Consider the following 27331-nt stretch of genomic DNA (forward strand, 5'->3'; position numbering starts at 1 on the left):
TAATAAAATGAAGCAAATTTTAAAGGTTTTTGGGGAAAAAAAAAGTTCTTTCAATAAATTAATTCAAGAAATCAAAAGATTTTGTCATCTATTTCTCCGGGAGTGGAAGGAATTATTGCTTCTTTTAATATCGTTTAGTACATTTTTCTAAACAAGATATTACGATTTACCTTAAATTTGAAAATGTATGCACCCCCCCCCCCCCCCAGAATATTAGTAAGGACATGTCCTCACACCACTTGTCCTCACTAAGCTAATATTTTGTATCCACATCTTTCACATGTGTGCTGTACACAGGTCACATTTATGAGGACATTTTTTTCCCCCCTCATAGTTCTGTCCTCACAACTTCTGTCCATTCCTCACTTACACATTTAACTCTCTCTCTCTCTCTCTCTCTCTCAAAGGGATATCACTCTAGTTTATTGAACACCACTTGACGTTTTCGTCTAAGCCGCGCCGGCTAAGAAGTTATGCCTCTCAAAAACGTCCCAAAATGCCTATCGCCCAATCTTTTGCACGTATTGGCATCTATGGGACATGGAGATGAAATTGGTACGACACATTCCATAAAATATACCATTTTCTTTGATTTTGCAATGTTTATCTAACATAACTCGAATTTACTCTACAAATAAGAAAATGAACTTTGACTAACGCTACATCAAACAGAAGTAGGCCTATCACTTCCAGATCATGTAATACTAACAAATAATTGAATTCCTTTACTGAGATGTATAATTATTGAAATAATGGTATATTTTCGTTTATAACGGCTGTATAAATTCAATGAGTTGAATCGATGAATGCACTGGTGGAAATGTTATTTTCAGTGTTGGCTGATGCCCATTTCCCGTCCTCCTCCATATGCAAAGATGGTCCGACAGAAGTTAGAGCGGATGGTAAGGAGCATCTTATATTGTATGTAATCTTTGTAGGCTTAATGAAGACTGCAGCTAGGGATTTCCAGATGAGGTTACTTAATTAATAAGCAATAATTAAATGATTAATTGGCATAGATATTTTGGAATTTGACCACCAAACATCAAATATAGTATATAAACAGCAAAGGACTAGTGATATCAAACTGCAGAATACTGAAATATCGATTTTTCATTTTTTGTTGACGTGTATACACTGGAACCACCCACCAGACTCAGGTCATGTAGACACTGTAGAAGGAATCAAGACCACCCTACAGAAACATCATACCCCCCAATAAAACCTGGCAGGCTCTCTTCTGTTGTAAAAAAAAAAACCCACACCAAATTTGGGTCCTATAACGAAACTCGTACAGATACAGATTATTTGTTTTCTCGTCTGTTGTGTTGATGAGACTACCACACCTTAGTGTGCTATGAAAATTTGTATGCACACTATTGCAAGTTGTTTTTAAAGCACAACAGATGTAATATGGTTTAATGCTTACCTTTACAGGAAAGAAACACTAAGACATATGTTGTGAAGGAAATATTTCAGTAGCTCTATTTAATTTTGTTGCATTGCTGAAAGTATGAACTTTGCAAAAATTGCATTTATTAATATATAGAACCAAGAATATTTCTAATCAACTTCAATGATATTTTAAAAATATTTAATTTTGATAGTACTAAACTGTTAATTGTGTTCACGGTTGGTGTATGAAACATTAATTAGCAACAAATATGGGGCAATCATTATACATAATTGTTGAAAGGGCTGGGATGTCTCAAACTTGGACATCTCCGGAAAAACCCCCCCATAGTTTTGTTATTTCAATTTTAAAAGTCAATAAAATGACCTGTTTCTATACAATACAGTTTTTAATGAATTATTTCTATTTTAGGAATTGATATCCCTACTCTTCTAGATGGGATCCTACAGTTACTTCCCTTGGATACGTATGTTGAATTTCCAGTAAGTTTACACATAACCATAACTATCCATTCATTTATGAACACTTAAAAATGAAGATATAAAACATTGGTGTGACTGTTTCTCAGAGATACATGAAACATATGTGTATATTGTGATGCATGCAGAAACTGATAAATGATCTCAAGTTTGTTGCACATCATTTTTAATGCTGGAAGCATTCAATAGAAGCTGAGTGTATTCAACATAGGCTAATAGCCTGATATGAATAATTATAAACATAGTAATGTATCTTGATACACAGCATTTAGAATGGTTTCATAAATTTTTGTTGCATCAAAATTCAATGAATTGTTAAGAAATGAAGAATTTCAGTACTCCAAATTCACATTTCCAGAACTGTGGATTATTTACAGGTAGCTCTAATGGATCCAGTCCAAAGTGACAAGGACAGCCACATCCAGATTCCAGTGTGGGACAAGTACAGGGAGATTATCAATAAACAGGAGGGGCCACACGTGAGTTACTGCTGCCACATCTTGTTTCAGATTTGGGATCTTGATCTCAGTGTAGGCCATTACTGCTTCCACATTTCCCCCTTTAAAAAAAATATGTATCAACTCCATATCAATAGTCACTGGAGATCAAAACCCCACACCAGAACTGATCCAGCCAAAAAAACCCACACCAGAACTGATCCACAAAAAAACCCTACACCAGAACTGATATGCAAAAAAACCCCAACCCTACACCAGAGCAGATACATGTATGCTAAAAAACCTACCCCAGAACTGACCTGCAAAAAACCCCTACAGTAGAATTGATCTGCAAAAAACCCTACACCAGAACTGATCTGCAAAAAATCCTACACCAGAACTGATCCGCAAAAAAAAAAACAAACCAAAAAAAAACTAACAGGCACATGGGCGACATTGCTCATCTGACATTGGTGTCATAGTTTGAAAATAACCTTGATCTACACATCATGATGTCTTTGTATATCTAACTAAAATCAGAACTCTTAAATCCACACTATATGCAGAGTATATGATGTGGATCTATGAAAATATGGCATTGATCTAAGAGTACATTTGTATATGGTGTGGATCTAAGAAGTCTGATGATGTCTTTGTACATCTTTTTGTGGTTACCGATACATGTATTCTCATGCAAAGTGTCTAATATTGAATCCTCTCTATCATGGTCCAACCCTGACCACCCCGGGTCATGATTTGAACAAACTTGATCCCACACCATTATAAAATTATATACCCTTGCGCATCTGAGAAAGATGATTTTTTGAGTAATTTTGCTAGAAATTCCCATGGTTAACCTGCCTCTTCTATTATTGTCTACTCTGGTTTTGGAGGGGCATGTGTGCGCGCACGCGCGAGAGTCGTGGCTTGAATAAACACGATTCTACACATCTACATGAAGAGAATTAAACAGTTCTACCCTTGTGGTTTTTGAGAAGATTTTTAAAGTATCTTCCAACACATTCCTCTGTTGCACTTTAAACCCTTGTAATGGCCCTAAATGTCAGTTTGATACACCTGGATTCTACACAAAGTTAATTTGACAAATTTGTGACCTGTGGTTTTTAGCTCACCTGAGCTGAAAGCTCAAGTGAGCTTTTCTGATCACCCTTATTCCGGCGTCCGTCCGTCCGTCTGTAAACTTTTCACATTTTCAACTTCTTCTCAACAACCACTGGGCCAATTTCAACCAAAGTTGGCACAAAACATCCTTAGGTAAAGGGAATTCTAAATTGTTAAAATAAAGGGCCAGGCCACCTTCCAAGGGGAGATAATCAAGAAAAGGTAAAAATAGGGTAGGGTCATTAAAAAATCTTCTTCTCAAGAACCACTGGGCCAGAAAAGATGAAATTTATATGAAAGCTTCCTTATATAATGCAGATTTTAAATTGTTAAAATCACGGCTCCCGGGGTCGGATGGGGCCACAATAGGGGGTTAAAGTTTTACATACAAATATATAGGAAAAATCTTTAAAAATCTTCTTCCCAAGAACCACTGAGCCAGAAAAGCTGAGGTTTGTATGAAAGATTCCTGATATAGTACAGATTCTAAATTGTTAAAATCATGGCCCCCGGGGGTCGGATGGAGCCACAATAGGGGATCAAAGTTTTACATACAAATATATAGGGAAAATCTTTAAAAATCTTCTTCTTAAGAACCACTGAGCCAGAAAAGCTGAGATTTATATGAAAGCTTCCTGATATAATACAGATTCTAAATTGTTAAAATCACGGCCCCCGGGGGTCGGATGGGGCCACAATAGGGGGTCAAAGTTTTACATACAAATATATAGGGAAAATCTTTAAAAATCTTCTTCTTAAGAACCACTGAGCCAGAAAAGCTGAGATTTATATGAAAGCTTCCTGATATAATACAGATTCTAAATTGTTAAAATCACGGCCCCCGGGGGTCGGATGGGGCCACAATAGGGGGTCAAAGTTTTACATACAAATATATAGGAAAAATCTTTAAAAATCTTCTTCCAAAGAACCACTGAGCCAGAAAAGCTGAGATTTATATGAAAGCTTCCTTATATAATGCAGATTCTAAATTGTTAAAATCATGGCCCCCGGGGGTCGGATGGGGCCACAATAGGGGATCAAAGTTTTACATACAAATATATAGGGAAAATCTTTTAAAATCTTCTTCTCAAGAACCACTGAGCCAGAAAAGCTGAGGTTTATATGAAAGCTTCCTGATATAGTACAGATTATAAATTGTTAAGATCATGGCCCCCTGGGGTAGGATGGGGCCACAATAGGGGGTCAAAGTTTTACATACAAATGTATAGGAAAAATCTTCTTCCCAGAACCACTAAGCCAGAAAAGCTGAGATTTATATGAAAGCTTTCTGATATTATGCAGATTCAGGTTTGTTAAAATCATGCCCCCCTGGGGTAGGATGGGGCCACAATAGGGGATCAAAGTTTTACATACAAATATATAGGGAAAATCTTTAAAAATCTTCTTCTCAAGAACCATTGGGCCAAAGAAGTTCACATTTACATGAAAGCTTTCTGACATAGTGTAGATTCAAGTTTGCAAAAACCATGGCCTCCAGGGGAAGGTTTGGGCCATAATAGGGACTACGGTTTTACATGCAAATAGATATGGAAAATCTTCTGATATGGACCAAGGTGACTCAGGTGAGCGATGTGGCCCATGGGCCTCTTGTTCAATAGTTTCTTTGAATTTGACAAATGGAATACCACGTTACCTGGATTGTCTAAAATTCTGCACAATTCACATATTGTACAATACTAGAAAACCATTATTTAAGTTCAGTTGAAATTAGCCCAGTGACAGCTGAAATTAGCTCAGTGACTCTTGAGAGGTATAGATGAAAATATGACAGATGTCAGAATTTTTTTTTTCATATACAAGACAAAACTTGATCAATAAAGCTCACATGAATCTGCTTAAAACTTTTTTTTTTTTATTTGCAGGTGGAAATTGAGTATGTTGAAAGATTTGCATTTTATGACAGAGCAAAGAGAGCCTATGCGATTGTTCACACCGGGTAATGTCAGGTTTAGATAATTTCAGTTAATGTGGTTACAGCAAGAGAAACATCCATTTTTGAAAATTTACAAGTGTAATTCGTTAATATTTTTCCATGTACCCAACAGCCGAACAATATACCTTTAAATTCTATGAAATCTTCTAAAGTAGTTCAAGTTATTGTATGCCATAGAAAGTGCTATTACCTTATCAATATTAAAAACTTCTAAGTTCCATAACTCTGTAAGTGCTATTACCTTATCAATATTAAAAACTTCTAAGTTCCATAACTCTGTAAAGACAAAGCCAATAAATCCAAAAGTCAGGAGGAGTCTTTCTTTGCCTATCCAAGTACATGTTTTACAATGTATATATAAAATTTATGAAAATCTTCTCATGGAAACTTTAATTATTCTTTGCTAAAGAATGTGTTGACAGACGGACAGACAAAGTGATTATTATAGGGCACCCGTCATATAGTGGGACCCTAAAAATGGCAGTTTGGAAAATCTGCGAAATTGATAATTTAATAGTACTTCTGTCAAATTTGATGTACTGAGAGTATTTAAATCCTGTATTGATTTATTTAGGAAACATTCAATCACTGAATTGTATAGTGCAGCAGTTATAATTTGCTTTTCTACTTTTGTTTTACAGAGAGATGGCCAAGTATGGCAACATTATTCTGAAGAAGGGGTTGGCTCTTTGACACTTTTCATCCTTGTAGGGATGCATCATTGCTGATTCATTATGGCAAAAAAATTCATTGGAAATTCTTCATTCATTTTCATTAATGCTTGTGATTTTACAATTTATTTTAATTTATACTCTTAGACTACAATATATATATACATACAAATTTTCATGATTGCTTTTTATGAAAACAAATTTTATTATTGGTATTAACAAATGTTATGCAAATAAACAAACAAAGCCAATTTGTCTGTATTTTTAATAATCAAGAAAAACATTTGAGACTTTCCAGTGCAATGTGTTCTTGAAAAATGAAAAAAAAACCTCGGTACTTAAGAACATACTACTGCCGCTAATGTACATAACTGAGCGTTATCATTATAGTACATGGATATTCAACATCAGATTGTGTAACATACACAGTCTGAAAGCTGTTGTATATAAATAAATCATACAGGCAATAACTAGTCAAATTGCACATTCCCAAATTGGTGTATACACGTATGTATTTTGCTGTAATCCATCAAACACACTTGGATGGTACAAGTTGTCTCCCTTCACTTGCTTGAGTGCCAATGAGTTATCTCCCTTTGTTAGCTGTTGTACCAGTCCAAAAAGAGTAAGGATAGGGTCAGCAGAAGTAGGAAAAATAAAATGTAAACACGGAAGCCAGCACTATTCTTCATAGCCTGAAAGACGAACATACAAAATTAGAGAAATTGTTCAGTTCCAATTTATAAAATGTAAACACGGGAAGCCAGCACTATTCTTCATAGCCTGAAAGATGAACATACAAAATTAGAGAAATTGTTCAGTTCCAATTTATAAAACGTAAACACGGAAGCCAGCACTATTCTTCATAGCCTGAAAGGTGAACACACAAAATTAGAGAAATTGTTCAGTTCCAATTTATAAGGTGAAGTTTTGGCATTACATTTTTTCATTTAAGATTTTGTTCAGCATGATGATAGCAAACATGCTTATTATGAATTACCACATACATGTATAATGAAATGATTTTTAATTCCCTGAAGAGAAAAATTAGGACTAACTTCTTATGTACATGTATGCTTGTAATAATATTGACCATCCCTAGAGGTTTGCTGTAAATTTGTTTTACTGTTTCAAGTTTAGTGGTGCCAGACCGGTATGGAATTGAGTACAGTTTTAGTTGTTGTATGGAATCGAGTACAGTTTTTGTGGTTGTATGGAATCGAGTACAGTTTTTGTGGTTGTATGGAATCGAGTACAGTTTTAGCGGTTGTGTGGAATCGAGTACAGTTTTTGTGGTTGTATAGAATTGAGTACAGTTTTTGTGGTTGTATGGAATCGAGTACAGTTTTAGTGGTTGTGTGGAATCGAGCACAGTTTTTGTGGTTGTATGGAACTGAGTACAGTTTTTGTGGTTGTATAGAATTGAGTACAGTTTTTGTGGTTGTATAGAATTGAGTACAGTTTTTGTGGTTGTATGGAATCTAGTACATGTTTTGTGGTTGTATAGAATTGAGTAGTTTTTGTGGTTGTATGGAATTGAGTACAGTTTTTGTGGTTGTATGGAATCAAGTACAGTTTTTGTGGTTGTATGGAATCCAGTACAATTTTAGTGGTTGTATGGAATCAAGTAATTTTGCTAATAAAGGAAGAATGAACAAGGGTACATTTAGCTGTCTACAAATTGTGTATGAACAGAATTTCTATTTGACAAATCCATATAAATTTTTGCCCATGAAAATGTTTGTGTTAGCATTTCCGTATATCAGAAAATTGTTTATCTGCTTTCAACTTTTATTTATCTAGTGTCTGGTGTCATATTTATTTGCTTTCCAGTGCTCTTCATCTGCTGTCCACTATTTATATAACAATGTTACATTTTGTGTGCATTAGACCAAAATAATAGTTTGGGTTTTGACAGATAGTACACAAGCCAAAGGCAAATACATGTTATGCAAAAGGTAACATAATTATAATATTCTTGCTGATTGTCAAGGTAACATAATTATAATATTCTTGCTGATTGTCAATACTGTCTTTAATCTATTAGTGTTTAGTATTCATGTTTCCATAGAACAAAGGACAATTATCACTCTGAATATGCTTCCATTGTTGATTGATTTGATTTGTTGATTAATTTGTTATTTTACTGGTGCTTAATTATCAAAAATGGATAAAACACTAGCTAGAGGGGCCCTGGGTTTCCTGAATGGAGTTATTTCAGTTTTATACATGATATGAAAACTTTGAACAAGACAAAAAGAAATACTGATGGTGTTTGTTTATCCGTGTGAAAATGATGGAATAGTGGGGTATCGAATACATATGAAGAAACGAACAGGAAGAATATCAACATGTGATGTCTCTCTGCTATCCCTTGTTTTTCAAAAGTAGTATACCTGTCTGATTTCTTCGTTGCCCTCTTTAACATTTTCTGTGGAGCCAACAACAACCTGCTCAATTCTGTCTATATCCTTCTCCTGAAGAGGAAATTACATCATATACATGTAGTATTCAGCCAATCAAATTCCATATATTTCTGACTGTGCATCTCATGTTTCACATGATAAGTGTGTGATCAGTATTTTGAACATGCACAATTTTTTTGCCATTTCCTTAAACAAATATAGTGGTATACACCCAGGGTATAGTTCATATAGTGTTACTTTCCATTTCTAACTACTTTAGTTCCATAATCTTACTTTGTTAGATTTATCAGTGAGACATGATTTTTCACAAACTTTCAATTTGTCCATCACTATGCACCCATACAAAATTATCTATGAGAAGCTTATTTCCACATCAAGGGAACTTCATGAATTTCCACAAAAATAAAATCCTTGTGAATAAAAAGTGATTTACGGTATTAATCTTGCTGGGTATGAATACAATGTCACATTTCTAGAGTATGTGATTCAAACATTGACTCTCAACTTTCTTACAAGAAATCATTTGTACTGCACTACTGAAATCTGTTCAATTCCATGGAATTGCTATCCTAACTTCTAAAGTCACACGCATCTTTTTTTGTTATCAATTCCCTTATTATTTTTTTTGGTCTATCCTTGGGTGTGAAGCTATTGACTACATGTATTATCACTGTTAATTTTCTGAGCCAGCTGGTTTCTGGTTATAGTTGCAGCTGTAGTCTGCTTGGTCTTGACTCACATACTTCTAGTTACCACGACAGCTACTCAAAATGGTGCAATTGATTTCATTTTTAACAAAAATAAAACAGTTCAAGGGAGCTAACCTGTTCTAAAACTTTCTCTGTGAAGATTTCTTGAAGCTTGGCAATTTCCATCACTTTACCCTCTATTTGACTGTAACAGAACAGAATCATTCCTAATAAACTAATATACATCAAAATATCAAGGCAAAATAGTACATACTGAAGTCAGAACTGAGAAAATGAAATCATCACGGGTATATGAATGGTGACACAAGTATATGAATAGTGACACAAGTATAGGTGACACAAGTATATGAATAGTGACATAAGTATATGAATAGTGACATAAGTATATGAATAGTGACACAAGTATATGAATAGTGACATAAGTATATGAATAGTGACATAAGTATATGAATAGTGACACAAGTATAGGTGACACAAGTATATGAATGGTGACATAAGTATATGAATGGTGACACAAGTATAGGTGACACAAGTATATGAATGGTGACACAAGTATAGGTGACACAAGTATATGAATAGTGACATAAGTATATGAATAGTGACATAAGTATATGAATAGTGACATAAGTATATGAATGGTGACATAAGTATAGGTGACACAAGTATATGAATAGTGACACAAGTATATGAATAGTGACATAAGTATATGAATAGTGACACAAGTATATGAATAGTGACATAAGTATATGAATAGTGACACAAGTATATGAATGGTGACATAAGTATAGGTGACACAAGTATATGAATGGTGACATAAGTATATGAATAGTGACATAAGTATATGAATAGTGACATAAGTATATGAATAGTGACATAAGTATATGAATAGTGACATAAGTATAGGTGACAAGTATATGAATAGTGACACAAGTATATGAATAGTGACATAAGTATATGAATAGTGACATAAGTATATGAATAGTGACATAAGTATATGAATAGTGACACAAGTATATGAATGGTGACATAAGTATATGAATAGTGACATAAGTATATGAATAGTGACATAAGTATATGAATAGTGACACAAGTATATGAATAGTGACATAAGTATATGAATAGTGACATAAGTATATGAATAGTGACATAAGTATATGAATAGTGACATAAGTATATGAATAGTGACACAAGTATATGAATGGTGACATAAGTATAGGTGACACAAGTATATGAATGGTGACATAAGTATATGTGACATAAGTATATGAATAGTGACATAAGTATATGAATAGTGACATAAGTATATGAATAGTGACATAAGTATAGGTGACAAGTATATGAATAGTGACACAAGTATATGAATAGTGACACAAGTATATGAATAGTGACATAAGTATATGAATAGTGACATAAGTATATGAATAGTGACATAAGTATATGAATAGTGACATAAGTATATGAATAGTGACATAAGTATATGAATGGTGACATAAGTATATGAATAGTGACATAAGTATATGAATAGTGACATAAGTATATGAATAGTGACACAAGTATATGAATAGTGACATAAGTATATGAATAGTGACACAAGTATATGAATGGTGACATAAGTATAGGTGACACAAGTATATGAATGGTGACATAAGTATATGAATAGTGACATAAGTATATGAATAGTGACATAAGTATATGAATAGTGACATAAGTATATGAATAGTGACACAAGTATATGAATGGTGACATAAGTATAGGTGACACAAGTATATGAATAGTGACATAAGTATATGAATAGTGACATAAGTATATGAATAGTGACATAAGTATATGAATAGTGACATAAGTATATGAATAGTGACATAAGTATATGAATAGTGACATAAGTATATGAATGGTGACATAAGTATATGAATAGTGACACAAGTATAGGTGACACAAGTATATGAATAGTGACATAAGTATATGAATGGTGACATAAGTATATGAATGGTGACATAAGTATAGGTGACACAAGTATATGAATAGTGACATAAGTATATGAATAGTGACATAAGTATATGAATAGTGACATAAGTATATGAATAGTGACATAAGTATATGAATAGTGACATAAGTATATGAATAGTGACATAAGTATATGAATGGTGACATAAGTATATGAATAGTGACATAAGTATATGAATAGTGACATAAGTATATGAATAGTGACACAAGTATATGAATAGTGACATAAGTATATGAATAGTGACACAAGTATATGAATGGTGACATAAGTATAGGTGACACAAGTATATGAAGAGTGACACAAGTATATGAATGGTGACATAAGTATAGGTGACATAAGTATATGAATAGTGACATAAGTATAGGTGACATAAGTATATGAATGGTGACACAAGTATATGAATGGTGACATAAGTATAGGTGACATAAGTATATGAATGGTGACATAAGTATATGAATAGTGACATAAGTATATGAATAGTGACATAAGTATATGAATGGTGACATAAGTATATGAATGGTGACATAAGTATAGGTGACATAAGTATATGAATAGTGACACAAGTATATGAATAGTGACATAAGTATATGAATAGTGACACAAGTATATGAATGGTGACATAAGTATAGGTGACAGAAGTATATGAATAGTGACATAAGTATAGGTGACATAAGTATATGAATGGTGACATAAGTATATGAATGGTGACACATTAAGTATAATGAATGGTGAGACTCACCCCACTTCCTGAGACACGCTGGACATCTCTTCAAATAATGCAGCATTTTCTCTCTCAAACTAAAATGACACGAAAAAGATAAGTGTTTATGTCTGAAAGTATAAAAACTCCTTTCTACAAACACATGTATACTTATCTCCAAGTACCCTGATAAGTTTGCTTACATGTGTTTATCAAGTACCCTGATAAGTTTGCTTACATGTGTTTATCAAGTACCCTGATAAGTTTGCTTACATGTGTTTATCAAGTACCCTGATAAGTTTGCTTACATGTGTTTATCAAGTACCCTGATAAGTTTGCTTACATGTGTTTTGAACCCATATCTAAATTGGCAACAGTTAAAAACAGGCTTACTGTCTAAATCTAAGAGATATTTGGATGAGGGTAAGAAAACATTTGTGATCTCATCAGAAACATCACACATATATTTCAAGACAGTTAACATGTACTTCATTTACCTTGTGACGCAATATCAAGTCAAGAACTATGCATGATTAAAGCCCTTCTGGGCCCTTGTAAAACTCAAAATTTGAAAGATTTAAAGGAAAAGTGAATTTTCACCTTTTTCATAAATGAGATAATCTTCAATACAATTCCACATACATGTAATTGTCTCTGATATTTGCAGGAAGTTTGAGCACATACCATCTAAAGTGATGCATTTTCTCCATTTTTATTAAGTTCTGTTAAATTGCTCATTTTTGCAAATGTTTTTCTTTCTGAAAGCATAGAGTGTAGTTTTGGACAAACAGATTTTTTTCTATCATATATACTTCCTGGAAAGATAGGTCTATGGTGTGAATATAAAGTTTGTCCAAGTCTGCACTAGGTGTTTTCTAAAAGAAAAACTGCAAGAAAATTAGTCATTTCACATCAGAATACATAAAATAATTCAGCAAAATGTCATGTTTGTGATGTCATAATTCTTGTTCTATGTAATTTTAATGAAATTTTTAATTGCATAAGAATTCTTGCACAAAATACACTTTATTTTGGAACAGAGGCACAAAAAAATCGATTTTGGTAGGCAAATAGAGCCCTTACCATATATAGTCCTCTGCCAATAGTAACATACAAGCATTGTGTAGACAGTTGCGTATTCAGTGTCACAATGTAAACTTGGAAAAACATGAGCAAGACCATATTGGGACATGAACTAGGTATCGTTTAGTTTATTGATCTACCTCTATTGGGTCAGTAAAGAGGGAAGTTGCAGAGTTAAAAAAAGATTTCTATTATGTTTATGCATGTACAAATCTGAAAACCTAACAGGTAAAGGGTGTTTAAAAAGTACTCCACCATTTGTGCTTCCTCTGGTGATACCTCCTCCTCTTCCATGCTTTCCTCCATTACCAGATCTCTCGACTTTTTTGGTGATATCTCACCTTCTAGAACACCAAAAATACTTGCATGTATACGTTTAAAATCTTTGAAAGTACAAATACATATATCTTAGTTTGATCCACATTCAGGAAATGAGTCTTACAATTTTCTCTGTATGGAATGCTTGTAGACTTTTTCTAGAAACCAGTAAATGATTATATTTGACAGGCAGGATAGCTTCAGTAATATGTATAAAACTGCATCAGTATAAAACAGTGACTAGTTAGAACTACCTAGATTTACATGACTGTATAAAACAGTGACTAGTTAGAACTACCTAGATTTACATGTATAAAACAGTGACTAGTTAGAACTACCTAGATTTACATGTATAAAATAGTGACTAGTTAGAACTACCTAGATTTACATGACTGTATAAAACAGTGACTTGTTAGAACTACCTAGATTTACATGTATAAAATAGTGACTAGTTAGAACTACCTAGATTTACATGTATAAAACAGTGACTAGTTAGAACTACCTAGATTTACATGTATAAAACAGTGACTAGTTAGAACTACCTAGATTTACATGTATAAAACAGTGACTAGTTAGAACTACCTAGATTTACATGTATAAAACAGTGACTAGTTAGAACTACCTAGATTTACATGACTGTATAAAACAGTGACTTGTTAGAACTACCTAGATTTACATGACTGTATAAAATAGTGACTAGTTAGAACTACCTAGATTTACATGTATAAAACAGTGACTAGTTAGAACTACCTAGATTTACATGTATAAAACAGTGACTAATTAGAACTACCTAGATTTACATGTATAAAACAGTGACTAGTTAGAACTACCTAGATTTACATGTATAAAACAGTGACTTGTTAGAACTACCTAGATTTACATGTATAAAACAGTGACTAGTTAGAACTACCTAGATTTACATGTATAAAACAGTGACTTGTTAGAACTACCTAGATTTACATGTATAAAATAGTGACTAGTTAGAACTACCTAGATTTACATGTATAAAATAGTGACTAGTTAGAACTACCTAGATTTACATGTATAAATCAGTGACTAGTTAGAACTACCTAGATTTTCATGTATAAAATAGTGACTCGTTAGAACTACCTAGATTTACATGTATAAAACAGTGACTTGTTAGAACTACCTAGATTTACATGTATAAAATAGTGACTAGTTAGAACTACCTAGATTTACATGTATAAAACAGTGACTAGTTAGAACTACCTAGATTTACATGTATAAAACAGTGACTAGTTAGAACTACCTAGATTTACATGACTGTATAAAACAGTGACTTGTTAGAACTACCTAGATTTACATGACTGTATAAAATAGTGACTAGTTAGAACTACCTAGATTTACATGACTGTATAAAACAGTGACTAGTTAGAACTACCTAGATTTACATGTATAAAACAGTGACTAGTTAGAACTACCTAGATTTACATGTATAAAACAGTGACTAGTTAGAACTACCTAGATTTACATGACTGTATAAAACAGTGACTTGTTAGAACTACCTAGATTTACATGACTGTATAAAATAGTGACTAGTTAGAACTACCTAGATTTACATGACTGTATAAAACAGTGACTTGTTAGAACTACCTAGATTTACATGACTGTATAAAATAGTGACTAGTTAGAACTACCTAGATTTACATGTATAAAACAGTGACTAGTTAGAACTACCTAGATTTACATGTATAAAACAGTGACTAGTTAGAACTACCTAGATTTACATGTATAAAACAGTGACTAGTTAGAACTACCTAGATTTACATGTATAAAACAGTGACTAGTTAGAACTACCTAGATTTACATGTATAAAATAGTGACTAGTTAGAACTACCTAGATTTACATGACTGTATAAAACAGTGACTAGTTAGAACTACCTAGATTTACATGTATAAAACAGTGACTAGTTAGAACTACCTAGATTTACATGTATAAAACAGTGACTAGTTAGAACTACCTAGATTTACATGTATAAAACAGTGACTAGTTAGAACTACCTAGATTTACATGTATAAAACAGTGACTAGTTAGAACTACCTAGATTTACATGTATAAAACAGTGACTAGTTAGAACTACCTAGATTTACATGTATAAAACAGTGACTAGTTAGAACTACCTAGATTTACATGTATAAAACAGTGACTAGTTAGAACTACCTAGATTTACATGTATAAAACAGTGATTAGTTAGAACTACCTAGATTTACATGTATAAAACAGTGACTAGTTAGAACTACCTATATTTACATGACTGTATAAAACAGTGACTAGTTAGAACTTCCTAGATTTACATGTATAAAACAGTGACTAGTTAGAACTACCTAGATTTACATGACTGTATAAAACAGTGACTAGTTAGAACTTCCTAGATTTACATGTATAAAACAGTGATTAGTTAGAACTACCTAGATTTACATGTATAAAACAGTGACTAGTTAGAACTACCTAGATTTACATGTATAAAACAGTGACTAGTTAGAACTACCTAGATTTACATGTATAAAATAGTGACTAGTTAGAACTACCTAGATTTACATGTATAAAACAGTAACTAGTTAGAACTATCTAGATTTACATGTATAAAACAGTGACTAGTTAGAACTACCTAGATTTACATGTATAAAATAGTGACTAGTTAGAACTACCTAGATTTACATGTATAAAACAGTGACTAGTTAGAACTACCTAGATTTACATGTATAAAACAGTGACTAGTTAGAACTACCTAGATTTACATGTATAAAACAGTGACTAGTTAGAACTACCTAGATTTACATGTATAAAATAGTGACTAGTTAGAACTACCTAGATTTACATGTATAAAACAGTGACTAGTTAGAACTTCCTAGATTTACATGTATAACACAGTGACTTGTTAGGACTACCTAGATTTGTATAAAACAATATTTATATTACAAATCACATTTTCCTCTATGAACCAACCAATTTCAGCGCGCAACACAATCCGTTCATATCTGACTGACTATAAATGGATTATGAACTAGTTTAAAGCACGCGACTGAGAGAGCATAATGATTTGAAAAAAATACAACATGTGTTACAAAGATCTCGCAAGTAACACCTCGGATTAAGATGGTGAACTTACGTGGATTATCATCCATGTCTATGTATTGACGTACGTCACAATACGACTGTGACAGAGGCCAGGAGTTCGTTTTATGCAACAAAATAGAAGCAATGTAAACAAACGGTGTTTTAGTAAATGAATATAAATATAAGAATTGAACAGCACTTTTGAGCTGTTCATGGTCAATATGAACGGATTTGGATTTGAGGCAAATTCTCTGTGAATCGCTAGTGCGATTCACAGAATTTGCCTCAAATCCAAATCCGTTCATATTGACCATGAACAGCTCAAAAGTGCTGTTCATTTCTCAAGGACTACCTAGATTTACATGTATAAAACAGTGAATAGTTAGAACTACCTTGATTTAATTGATCCTCCTCACTGGAATTATTAGCGTTTTCTGTGGGAGAGGGCTGCTTTTTGTGTCGTTTCTCTTTCACTAACTTGTCAGGTTCTAGCTTTGACCTTCAAAAACAAGGGTCAAGGACATATTACTTCTCATATCAAGGAAAGTCACATTGCAATTATGTAACATTTTTTTTTCAACTTTCAAATCACATAAAATTGTAATTTTGATAGTTCAGAACATTTACATGCAATATAAATACAATTATTTTATAGTTATTAGATATTTAAAGACATAATGGTACAAGAAGAAGAATGTTACATGAACACTGGTACTGCAGACTGCAATGACTTACAATCTTTTTCTATCCACCACTCTTTTCACCCTTACTGCTCTCTGTTCACTATAGATTTTACAAACCACTGAAATAAACAAAATACATATATTAAACATAATGTACGAGTATACATGTACTTTAAAAAGCGGAAATATTTGCATGGGCTTTATTTTTGCAATGTGATTATAGTATAGATTACAAAAGTAAAACCATTGTGAAGTAACAAAGTATTTGAGGTATAACTCTATCTAAAGGTAATTTTATACGAGATACAGGAGGTAATTTAAACCATCATGAAATATCTAAAAATGATGAAAATCAAATATCCTGAAATTATAACCCTGTAAAATTAAAGCCCTAACAGTATTATGATTTCAATATTCATATTTTAGACACCCCCCCCCCCCCCCCCAACAAAACAAAACCCCAAAGCAAAACAAAGCACAAACACTACATGTATTTATCAGCACACATCACAGTACAATTTATGATTCAATCCTTTCAATGAATGAAAGCTACACGGTACCTGTTTACCCTCTGATGTTTCAGTTAATAATCTCATTAAAGTTGATTTTCAAACCTTTTAGGGTTAATTGATGATTATAACAGTCTAAGAGTGAAATTAATCAAGTAAGAAAAATTATCGGAGTGTGAAAGTTTCCAAAAGAAGTTGACTTCCTAGGGTGTGTTTCACAAAAGTATTTATGACAAGATCAAAATGGTGTTTGCTTTTTTTTTTATATTACCAATCATACCAATCTTTATTACTAAAAATACTTCAATTGTCTATTGGAGTAAAATATTATAGAAAATACTTATCTCCCCCCACAAAGCTGAATAGTATAGCTGTTTCGAGTGTATATACAAGCATGTACATGTATACCTATTTCAGCAGACTTCATATTTTTGTGGATTTTGTGAAATTGCAAGTGTGCTAACACACGATTACACTAAATTGTTTCTGATCTACACACACAAGTACATACACTAAATTGTTTCTGATCTACACACACAAGTACATACACTAAATTATTTCTGATCTACACACACAAGTACATACACTAAATTGTTTCTGATCTACACATACAAGTACATACACTAAATTGTCTCTAATCTACACACACAAGTACATACACTAAATTATTTCTGATCTACACATACAAGTACATACACTAAATTGTTCCTGATCTACACACACAAGTACATACACTAAATTGTTTCTGATCTACACATACAAGTACATACACTAAATTGTTCCTGATCTACACACACAAGTACATACACTAAATTGTTTCTGATCTACACACATACAAGTACATACACTAAATTGTTCCTGATCTACACACACAAGTACATACACTAAATTGTTCCTGATCTACACACACAAGTACATACACTAAATTGTCCCTGATCTACACACACAAGTACATACACTAAATTGTTTCTAATCTACACACACAAGTACATACACTAAATTGTTCCTGATCTACACACACAAGTACATACACTAAATTGTCTCTAATCTACACATACAAGTACATACACTAAATTCTTCCTGATCTACACACACACAAGTACATACACTAAACTGCTTCTGATCTACACACACAAGTACATACACTAAATTGTCCCTGATCTACACACACAAGTACATACACTAAATTGTCCCTGATCTACACACACAAGTACATACACTAAATTGTTCCTGATCTACACACACACAAGTACATACACTAAATTGTTTCTAATCTACACACACAAGTACATACACTAAATTGTTCCTGATCTACACACACACAAGTACATACACTAAATTGTTTCTAATCTACACACACAAGTACATACACTAAATTGTTCCTGATCTACACACACAAGTACATACACTAAATTGTTTCTGATCAACACACACAAGTACATACACTAAATTGTTCCTGATCAACACACACAAGTACATACACTAAATTGTTTCTGATCTACACACACAAGTACATACACTAAATTGTTTCTGATCTACACATACAAGTACATACACTAAATTGTTTCTGATCTACACACACAAGTACATACACTAAATTGTTTCTGATCTACACACACAAGTACATACACTAAATTGTTTCTGATCTACACATACAAGTACATACACTAAACTGTTCCTGATCTACACACACAAGTACACATATAGGAATACCTTTAAGGTAATCTTCTACAAGTCTGATGGCTGACGACCGGTGCTCCTTAACCTGAGGTTGAACTCTGGCATTTAAGTCTGTTAAAGATAAAAAACATTTCATCACCAACAAATAGTCCTGAAATGAATCAAAATAATACAAATTAGACTTTAAAACTACCAGTATTTATCTTAAAGATATAGTGAATCAAAATTCAAATGGGGCATTTACATTTTTCTGTGTATGCAACTAAATGTATATTTTGTAAACATAAAGCTGTTATTTGTCATAAACTTACTAAAGTTAGTTGTATGGAACAAAATTCATTAGAAGTAGCAATTGAAAGTAATAATATCACAACAGCCATTCCAACTACAGTCAGGGGAAATAATCCACACTTTGAAGTGGAGTATATGTGATCACTAATACATGAGAAGGGAAACAACTCTTCATAAACAGAGAGTCAAATCACTTTTAGATTAATTTTACTTATCAAGTTTGCTACAGACTGTCTACAGCAAACTGTCAGGTTTTTAAGTCCATAGAAGGTAAGATGAAGCTGAGCTTTTTATGGACTTAAGCAACCCGACATTTTTCTGTAGACTGTCAGAAACAAACCTAAAAAAAATGTTTTCTTTTGTCCAGGACCAGAGATACATAGTTTACAATTTTATAAAACTCATATAACGATTAACAAAATTGACAATTTAGTTTCATTTAAAGTTTTAACAGTTAACAAGAAATGGTAAATGTAATGTTCAACAAGTTCATCGATTTTGTTTTAAATGTTTTAAACCATCTAAATCATAACTTATTTTTATAGGCAATAATAAAGTAAACATTAAAGCCATATTGCCATCTAAATTTTTCTAATCGTCATATAAGACATTTAGATGGTAATCACATGACGCATTTTATTCCATGACTGGGCGTCAATCTAGTCCGAGACAAAGCTACGACCTACTCTTGATGAGAGCTACTGATTCCTGGCACATGTGTATCACTTTCTCAGCCTCTTCATCAATCTGGTCTCGTTCTGTATCCGTCATGCTGGAGGTTTCTGCACTGAGGTGGCTACAATTATTTGGACATGTGTAAAACAACAACTACAATTCTGTTTTTTGCATGACAATATGCCTCAATGCTCAAATCCACAGCACTTACATTGAGGATCTAACATTGTGGCTCTTACATTGTGGCTCTAACATTGTGGCTCTAACGGGCATAAGTTTGATAGACCTTGTACACACACTAATTGAAAATACATTTACACGTATATATAAATACATATTAAACAGTGGATATTGTATTAAACCCAAAACCAAGCTCCACCCCCCATTTTTTGCATAGATTTATAACATATGGACACTTTCACAGAATGTGTATGATTTTTTGCAAAGCAAAAACCCTTCATTTGAATGAATACAAATCCCTTGTACCTAAGGATGTCATGTGCCAAGTTTGGATGAAATTGATTCAGTGGTTATGAGAGAGGATTCAAAAACATCAAAAGAGAATCCAATTGAAAGATTTAATTTTCATTATCCGATTGAAGAAATTTTAAATCGACAGACATTAGTCTAGATTAACAAACTTTTAATCAGAAAAGCTCATTCAATTTTAACATTAGGCTCAGGTGATATCATGAATATTCATCAAATTTATTGCATTCAAATCCTCTTTAAACATTCATATGCATGCAGATCATACTTATGATTCATCTTTTTAGTTACATAAATATATATTTACTGCTGCCAACATACCGGTACTACATGACTTAGTACCTAGCATGAATTAACCTAGTTATTAAACATTACCTGCCAGTGCTGACATAAATTAACCTAGTTATTAAACATTACCTGCCAGTGCTGACATAAGCTTTCCTGTGTTCCATCAAGAAATCTTTCAACTTTGAAATACTACTGACCTAAAGGAGATAAAATCATTTAAATTACATAATCAGGTGTTGATATCGATCAATGACATGCATGTTATAAATCCTTCATCAAATTTGGACAACACTAAATACTGTAATTTCGGCTGAATATTTGGACTGACGCCTTCACTGAGGATTCAGTCCAAATATCCAGCTGAGTTGTATCTCAACCGAGATTATATACTGCATCATTAGATACTCAAGCTTGATTTCAGAATCTTCCATGTTATCTAACAATGTTTGATAAAACTTCTTTTTTAAACACAAATTCACCCATCTTGTAGCAAGTAAAATGGTACTATTGTCTAGATATAATCCATAAATTACTCTGTACAACTGGAATAAAAGTTGAGTTTGATCTGCCTTTCGTCCCATTTACAATTGAAAAATTGAGTTAATATCTGTTTGTCTGAAATTGTTAAAAGTCAAAGGGTGAAATATACGTGCAGAATCAAGAAGTGGGTGTTGGTTGAGTGCCTTTCCTTGTAGTGTTATGGTATATGATTCTGTCCATATAAAAAACATGCTAGTATGTGAATAATTGCTATTGGGAATTTTGACGGTTCATTATCTCTCAATCAAAAATGAAGATCTCAATAGAGAATAAAATGTGACAAGTCCCTCCTCACAAACCCTGTATAGTTTCTGAATGCCTGTAAAAACCACAGGCACCTGAAGGGTGGATGGTGTGTACATAGATTTAATGTACATATTTATACCCCCCCCCCCCCATTCCATCAAATGAATAAAAAATAAACATAGAACCAATAATTTATCCAAAATATCTGATTTCCCTGCTGATCACTTCCACAAATCATTCTGAATAGTCAGTTTCTACTTTTTGTAAGCCTTTGAGATGACCACTTGTGAGATACTATTAAAGCAATACAAGCTGTAACTGACGGCAAATAAATTGAAAAATAAAAGAACAAATATTTAATATATTTGTGATTGAATACATATAACTTTATAGAATCAGAGTGAATCTGAAGCAACAAACCCGTCAAATCAGCAGAAAATATAGATTCATGAATCAATGTCATCCTGTCAGTAATTCCTACTCGTAATCTCCGATATGCATTGACCTCGAAGGTCACCAGTTTGGAAAAAAGCGAAAGAGAGGCACTGAGCACGTGTCAGATTTGTAAACAATTTAACGTGCCAGTTTTATAGAAAATTCACTATGAAAATTTTATTTGAATAGCACATTTGCGTTGTCATTATTTTCTTACATTTCTTGTCATTCATGAAACGTTGTAATATTTTAAAACAAACGACACATGTAATTACTCACGTCAGCTTCCGTCTTTGTATATAACCTCGACCTCAGCGACCTGATTATATTCGGAAATCCTCGTTCCCATGTCCGTGTATACGACACAATGGCGGTCGATACAAAACGCTCATTGTAGGTGTGCTCTCTAACAATATTCCCTTGTTTATTTTGCTGAATTCAAATCTTGGGGATTATATTAGTTATACCGATAGGTATTATTTAGTACATAATTGGATAGTTGAAAAAATACCGTCAGTTACAGCTTGTATTGCTTTAATCATCTCAAGAGCTTACAAAAAGTAGAAACTGACCATTCAGAATAACTTATGGTGATCGACGGGGACATCACACATTTTGGATAATTTTTTTCTTCTATATTCATATAGGTAGAAGGGGGAGGGGATGTACATAAGATCTATACACCCCACCAAACTTCACAGCTGCCATTTGTAAAAACCACTCTCCTGTCTCTTTTTCTCCAACATCCTTAATTCTTCATACTACATGTGTCAACAAATGATGGTAGTCATTTAACAGATATGTAAGTAAGTAAGTAAATTTTATTTAAAGTCGGCACTGTGTATATCATACATATATTATTATCAATCTCTGTGAGATTAGTTCGTACATATCATATGTACATGCAGGTACAGTGCATGTCATGTCAGAACTTACTACTTCTTTGCTTTTCCTTTCAAAATCTCCCTTGTGCTTTGATGATGGTAAAATATTAGTAAATGTTTGAGATTTATGTTGAACATCTCCAGTAAATTTCTTTCTCGATCGCAAAGCCTTTACTGTGGCTTTAAAAACATTCGTTACATCAGCCATATTCCCAACAACGTGTACACAATCCTAACGCAAGAATTAGAACTGTTCCGAATGATGAAGAAATCGAAAGTGATAGTTGGTAAAATTCTAGTCAACTCGGTCCCTGGTGAACTCGGCACTAAGTGAATTCGGCACTTGTTTTATGAATACAAGAATACGATGTAATGTGTATACTGAACAATATGTGTGCAATATTTATAGAATTTTTTAACGTACTTGTAAGTGATATGTCCTCAACATTTATTTAGGAATGATTGTCAGTTTTAATTTTTTCCAATGCTACGAAGGTTTTTAAAAAAAAAATAAAAAATAATAACACAGGTACTCGGCTAAATATCGGCAATTTGAATGACTGAAATTGCTGCTCATAATTGTCAATCACATCTTGACAATATGTTTATTGTTTATTCACCAATCAAGGGCCCTCGGGGGGCGTGTACAGGTTAACAAGCAATTAATTATAACGATGAAAATAAATAACAATCATTCATAAGTACTAATACTGACGGAGTTCACACCTTTGCACTTCACATATCTATAATTGTATATGAAATACTGATTGCAGACAATATTCAAATTCACAACATGATATATACAATAAAATAACCTAACCGCTTCACACATTGATCAGTTTCTGAGACAGCGGATAATGATAGTGTTGTGTGAATACATATAAAATTGTAATCAAATCAGTATGATTATCGTTTAGTAAGTACAGTATGGAAGTATAAAATACATGTACATGCAGGATCCAGTTGTTCTGGATGCTTTATGCTAATACGGGGAGGTTAAAATAGAATAATTATATAAATTAAAACAATTATACAAAATGTTAAAAAAAAGGTATGAATTGTTGACTTGATTACAGGGAGCACCAAGGGACAGTGCCTGTTAACAGTCTGGTAGTAAATTTATTGTACCAGACTGTTGGTCTTGTACTCCCAGTAACCAAGACAGCTTACAAGTGTAAAGCAAAGGAAATGTGTACAAAGCAAAGACATGTACTTGTAGTACCATATTCCACTGTTCAAAATCATCTTACTGAATACAGCATGCAAGTATAATACATATGTACACGCGGAATCCAGTTGTTCTGAATGTTTTATGTCTAAAGCAGGAAGGTTAGAATACTTATATAAAAGAGAATAATAGCATTATATGAGAGAATAAAACAAAACAAAACATGATATGTTGACCTGATTACAGGGAGCACCAAGGGACAGTGCCTGTTAACAGTCTGGTAGTAAATTTATGGTACCAGACTGTTGGTCTTGTACTCCCAGTAGCCAAGACAGCTTACAAGTGTAAAATATGAAGAAGAAAGAAAATGTGCATAATGCAATGAAATGTAACATTTGTAGTATTATATTCCACTGTATAAAATCATCTTACTAATTTGGATGAGGATATTTTCATCGTCATTGGTCATTAACCAGAAAAGCTTTTGATCACTGTCCATCTTTACAAAATTCTTACATGATTTGTCTATCATTTGGAATAAAATAACCCTTTCTTCTGATAAATGACTACATGAGAATAAAAAATGTTTTTCGTCATCCACTGAATTGTTGTTGCATCTTAGACAAAATCTCTCGTGTCGAGGGATTTTTTGGTAACGTCCTCTTTCAACGTTTAGTGTATGAGCTGATATACGGAAACGTGTTAGACTTCTCCTTTGCTCCAAATTTTTAATTGATCTCAAATAATTTTCAAAACCAATGTTTTGTTTAAAAGTGGAAAAGCAACTTAGTTTGTTTTTAATCTGAATTTAATCTAAGGTGTGAATGCCATTCTTTGGTGTAATATATGAATAAACAATCTTTAAGAGCCTTTTTTAAACTGGTGTGCCCCTATAAAGGGCAAATCTTTAACCCCATTAATATTGGCTATGAAACAGTTTATAGAACCAAATCATGATGAATTGTTTTGTTCAAAAAATAATTTTGATTCTCGATATGCATCTCAAACAATAGCGGAAATGACTGACCAAGATTTTGAAGTCTGTACCAGTAACTTAACATACTTTTTAATATGTCAAAGTGAAGGGGGAATCTTCCCAACTCCGACAGTACAGCAAAGTTTGTTGCAGATTTATGTACACCAAGTATTTGCAAAATTTGAGATGTAGTTTATCACAAAGTTGGTTTGATTAAATTTTGTCTATGGTACCACCAGAGTTAGTAGATTTTGTGGAAAAAGGATTGAAATAACCCCAGATTTCCGAAGAATATAATAATATTGGTTTGATAGTATGGTCAAATATATGGGAAATGATTTTAATATCAGGGTTTAGTGAAATGAAGTCTTTTTTTTTTTTTTTATAGTTTGAATACTGCTTTCAGGATAATATGTACATGTAATACAAATAACTTTCTCTTGGGCATGTAAGTAGTTATAATTTGCGAAAATACACCAGATGGCGAAGATCTTGTGTTTCCTCGGAGTTCTCCCATTCTCATGGAAACGTTGTATTATCTATAAAGAAATATTCCTGCATTATTTGAATATGACAAATCTTAGGTAATTGTGATACTCATTGTCATATTTGACATAAATTTCTATAAATTAATTTCATTCCAGGGGTTCTATGGCATAGTTTTAATACAATATATTTAGCCCTCGGACTGATTGGTCTCTGTTGTCTGGTTACGAGTTACAAATTGGATTTGGCTACATTTGATAAATTATATAATGCCGTAAAAAATTGTCATATTTTGAAATCACAAACAACAACTAGTGCAATAATGATAATATCCTTGTATCTAATCATGACAATACAACATTTAAATTTTTTTTTCTCTCTTGTTATAATGGTAATGATGTCATGATTTAGTATTTTATGATGCATCATGCCTATATAATTTGGATCTTATATATATTAACTTTCATTTGTAAGCAGGGATTTAATTTCATGCATTCCCCAACTCTTAGAACTTTGGAGGGAAAAAAAAAGCCTCATGATTATCCAAACACCAACATTTTCATTAATCTAAATTGCATCAATAAAATATGAACATTAGTAAAAGTTATTCATCAGAGAGTTCAACTTCTGGGTTATATTGCATGTGCGCAATTTTGAATATGTCTTAATCATATCTTCTCTATACAGTGTAGGTTATTGATACATTTTCAGATTACAATGACACAACTCTTGAAGGATACAATTCATAAAACAAGACCAGAACACCATAGTGATTTTCTGCCTAATTTTATGTGCATCCATCATGTATTCCATAATAGATATATACACCATATACAGTCCATATAGATAATAGTTTAACCCGACGTGCAATAAATAACACATTGATACAACATGCAACATGTATTCCACATGAACATTCATTAATCACACATTTATAACACAGGGATCCCACATAAACCACATAGATACTGTATAACGGGTATATTTTCTGCGGTTGTCCAATTTTTGTGGGAAGCAAAATCCTCAAAATATTCAATTGCAAAATATTTAGTTTTCTTTAGATACAATGGAATCGCAGAAACTGGAAATGCAAAATATAATTTGATACCATTTACGGATCAAATGAAATCGCAAAAATTTCGATCCACTGAAAATACCCGTTTTACAGTAACACATATATCCAACATGCATTTCATATAAATAAAACATTAACAAAATAAACGACATTTGTTTAAAAGTTCATATTTATTCATTTATTTGGTCTTCCGGGTTGGTTCCCTTTTGGGCAACAGGCAACGGTCTTTCCGAGCAGTACATAACTTCGAGGATGCTGTATTTCTAGAATACGAAAGTGGCATATAGAGTTAGAATGTGCCTTATATAGATATACAAAAATTATTTGCACTTTTGAAGATGCTGCTGATGTTTTGTCTGCTGCATACAAATTTTTATGTCAAATCGGGGTCTATTACCATATGTAAAGTTATGTGGGTGAATATATAAGTCTCATGCAGTATATTAAGCTATTGTGGTAAATTTTAAGGTGAGCAACTTCCTTAAAAACCTCTACGGTCAATTTCTTT

General features: G+C 32.8%; 2 protein-coding genes across 5 annotated transcripts; one reads left to right on the forward strand and one right to left on the reverse strand.

Moving 5' to 3' along the window:
• Positions 1-389: 389 nt before the first annotated feature.
• On the forward strand, positions 390-6328 carry LOC125657892 (fucose mutarotase-like). 2 transcript variants are annotated; one of them, XM_048888784.2, is made up of 6 exons: positions 390-555; positions 834-902; positions 1826-1896; positions 2271-2372; positions 5336-5409; positions 6048-6328. In XM_048888784.2, exons 1-6 carry the CDS (start codon positions 474-476, stop codon positions 6097-6099), a joined length of 450 nt encoding a protein of 149 aa, XP_048744741.1. In that variant the 5' UTR covers positions 390-473; the 3' UTR covers positions 6100-6328. The 2 variants fall into 2 exon arrangements, with proteins under 2 accessions (XP_048744741.1, XP_056004372.1); XM_056148397.1 differs by lacking the exons at positions 5336-5409; positions 6048-6328 and having other exon boundaries at positions 407-555; positions 2271-2772.
• Positions 6328-23397, reverse strand: LOC125660179 (syntaxin-18-like). Of its 3 annotated transcripts, none has more exons than XM_056148394.1 (11): positions 23171-23392; positions 21143-21210; positions 20248-20357; positions 19304-19381; positions 17134-17200; positions 16791-16897; positions 13257-13345; positions 11958-12016; positions 9328-9397; positions 8474-8554; positions 6328-6772 (listed from the first exon to the last, which is right to left on the reverse strand). In XM_056148394.1, exons 1-11 carry the CDS (start codon positions 23324-23326, stop codon positions 6677-6679), a joined length of 981 nt encoding a protein of 326 aa, XP_056004369.1. In that variant the 5' UTR covers positions 23327-23392; the 3' UTR covers positions 6328-6676. The 3 variants fall into 3 exon arrangements, with proteins under 3 accessions (XP_056004369.1, XP_056004371.1, XP_056004370.1); XM_056148395.1 differs by lacking the exon at positions 6328-6772 and adding an exon at positions 6779-6947 and having other exon boundaries at positions 23171-23397; XM_056148396.1 differs by lacking the exons at positions 21143-21210; positions 23171-23392 and adding an exon at positions 21101-21112.
• Between the last annotated feature and the right edge of the window lie 3934 nt (positions 23398-27331).

This window comes from Ostrea edulis, chromosome 9, assembly GCF_947568905.1.
Source record: "Ostrea edulis chromosome 9, xbOstEdul1.1, whole genome shotgun sequence".
Lineage (NCBI taxonomy): Eukaryota > Metazoa > Mollusca > Bivalvia > Ostreida > Ostreidae > Ostrea > Ostrea edulis.

Bases quoted from the DNA above. Each gene is read 5' to 3' on its own strand.
- LOC125657892 (XM_056148397.1), top strand. From the start codon at position 474: ATGCCTCTCAAAAACGTCCCAAAATGCCTATCGCCCAATCTTTTGCAC. The intron at 556-833 runs GTACGACACATT...TGTTATTTTCAG, and splicing joins GGGACATGGAGATGAAATTG to TGTTGGCTGATGCCCATTTC. The intron at 1,897-2,270 runs GTAAGTTTACAC...GATTATTTACAG, and splicing joins ATACGTATGTTGAATTTCCA to GTAGCTCTAATGGATCCAGT.
- LOC125660179 (XM_056148394.1), bottom strand. From the start codon at position 23,326: ATGGCTGATGTAACGAATGTTTTTAAAGCCACAGTAAAGGCTTTGCGA. The intron at 13,346-16,790 runs GTAGTTCTAACT...TTGGTGTTCTAG, and splicing joins GGAGGATCAATTAAATCAAG to AAGGTGAGATATCACCAAAA. The intron at 9,398-11,957 runs GTGAGTCTCACC...GTTCTGTTACAG, and splicing joins AGCGTGTCTCAGGAAGTGGG to TCAAATAGAGGGTAAAGTGA.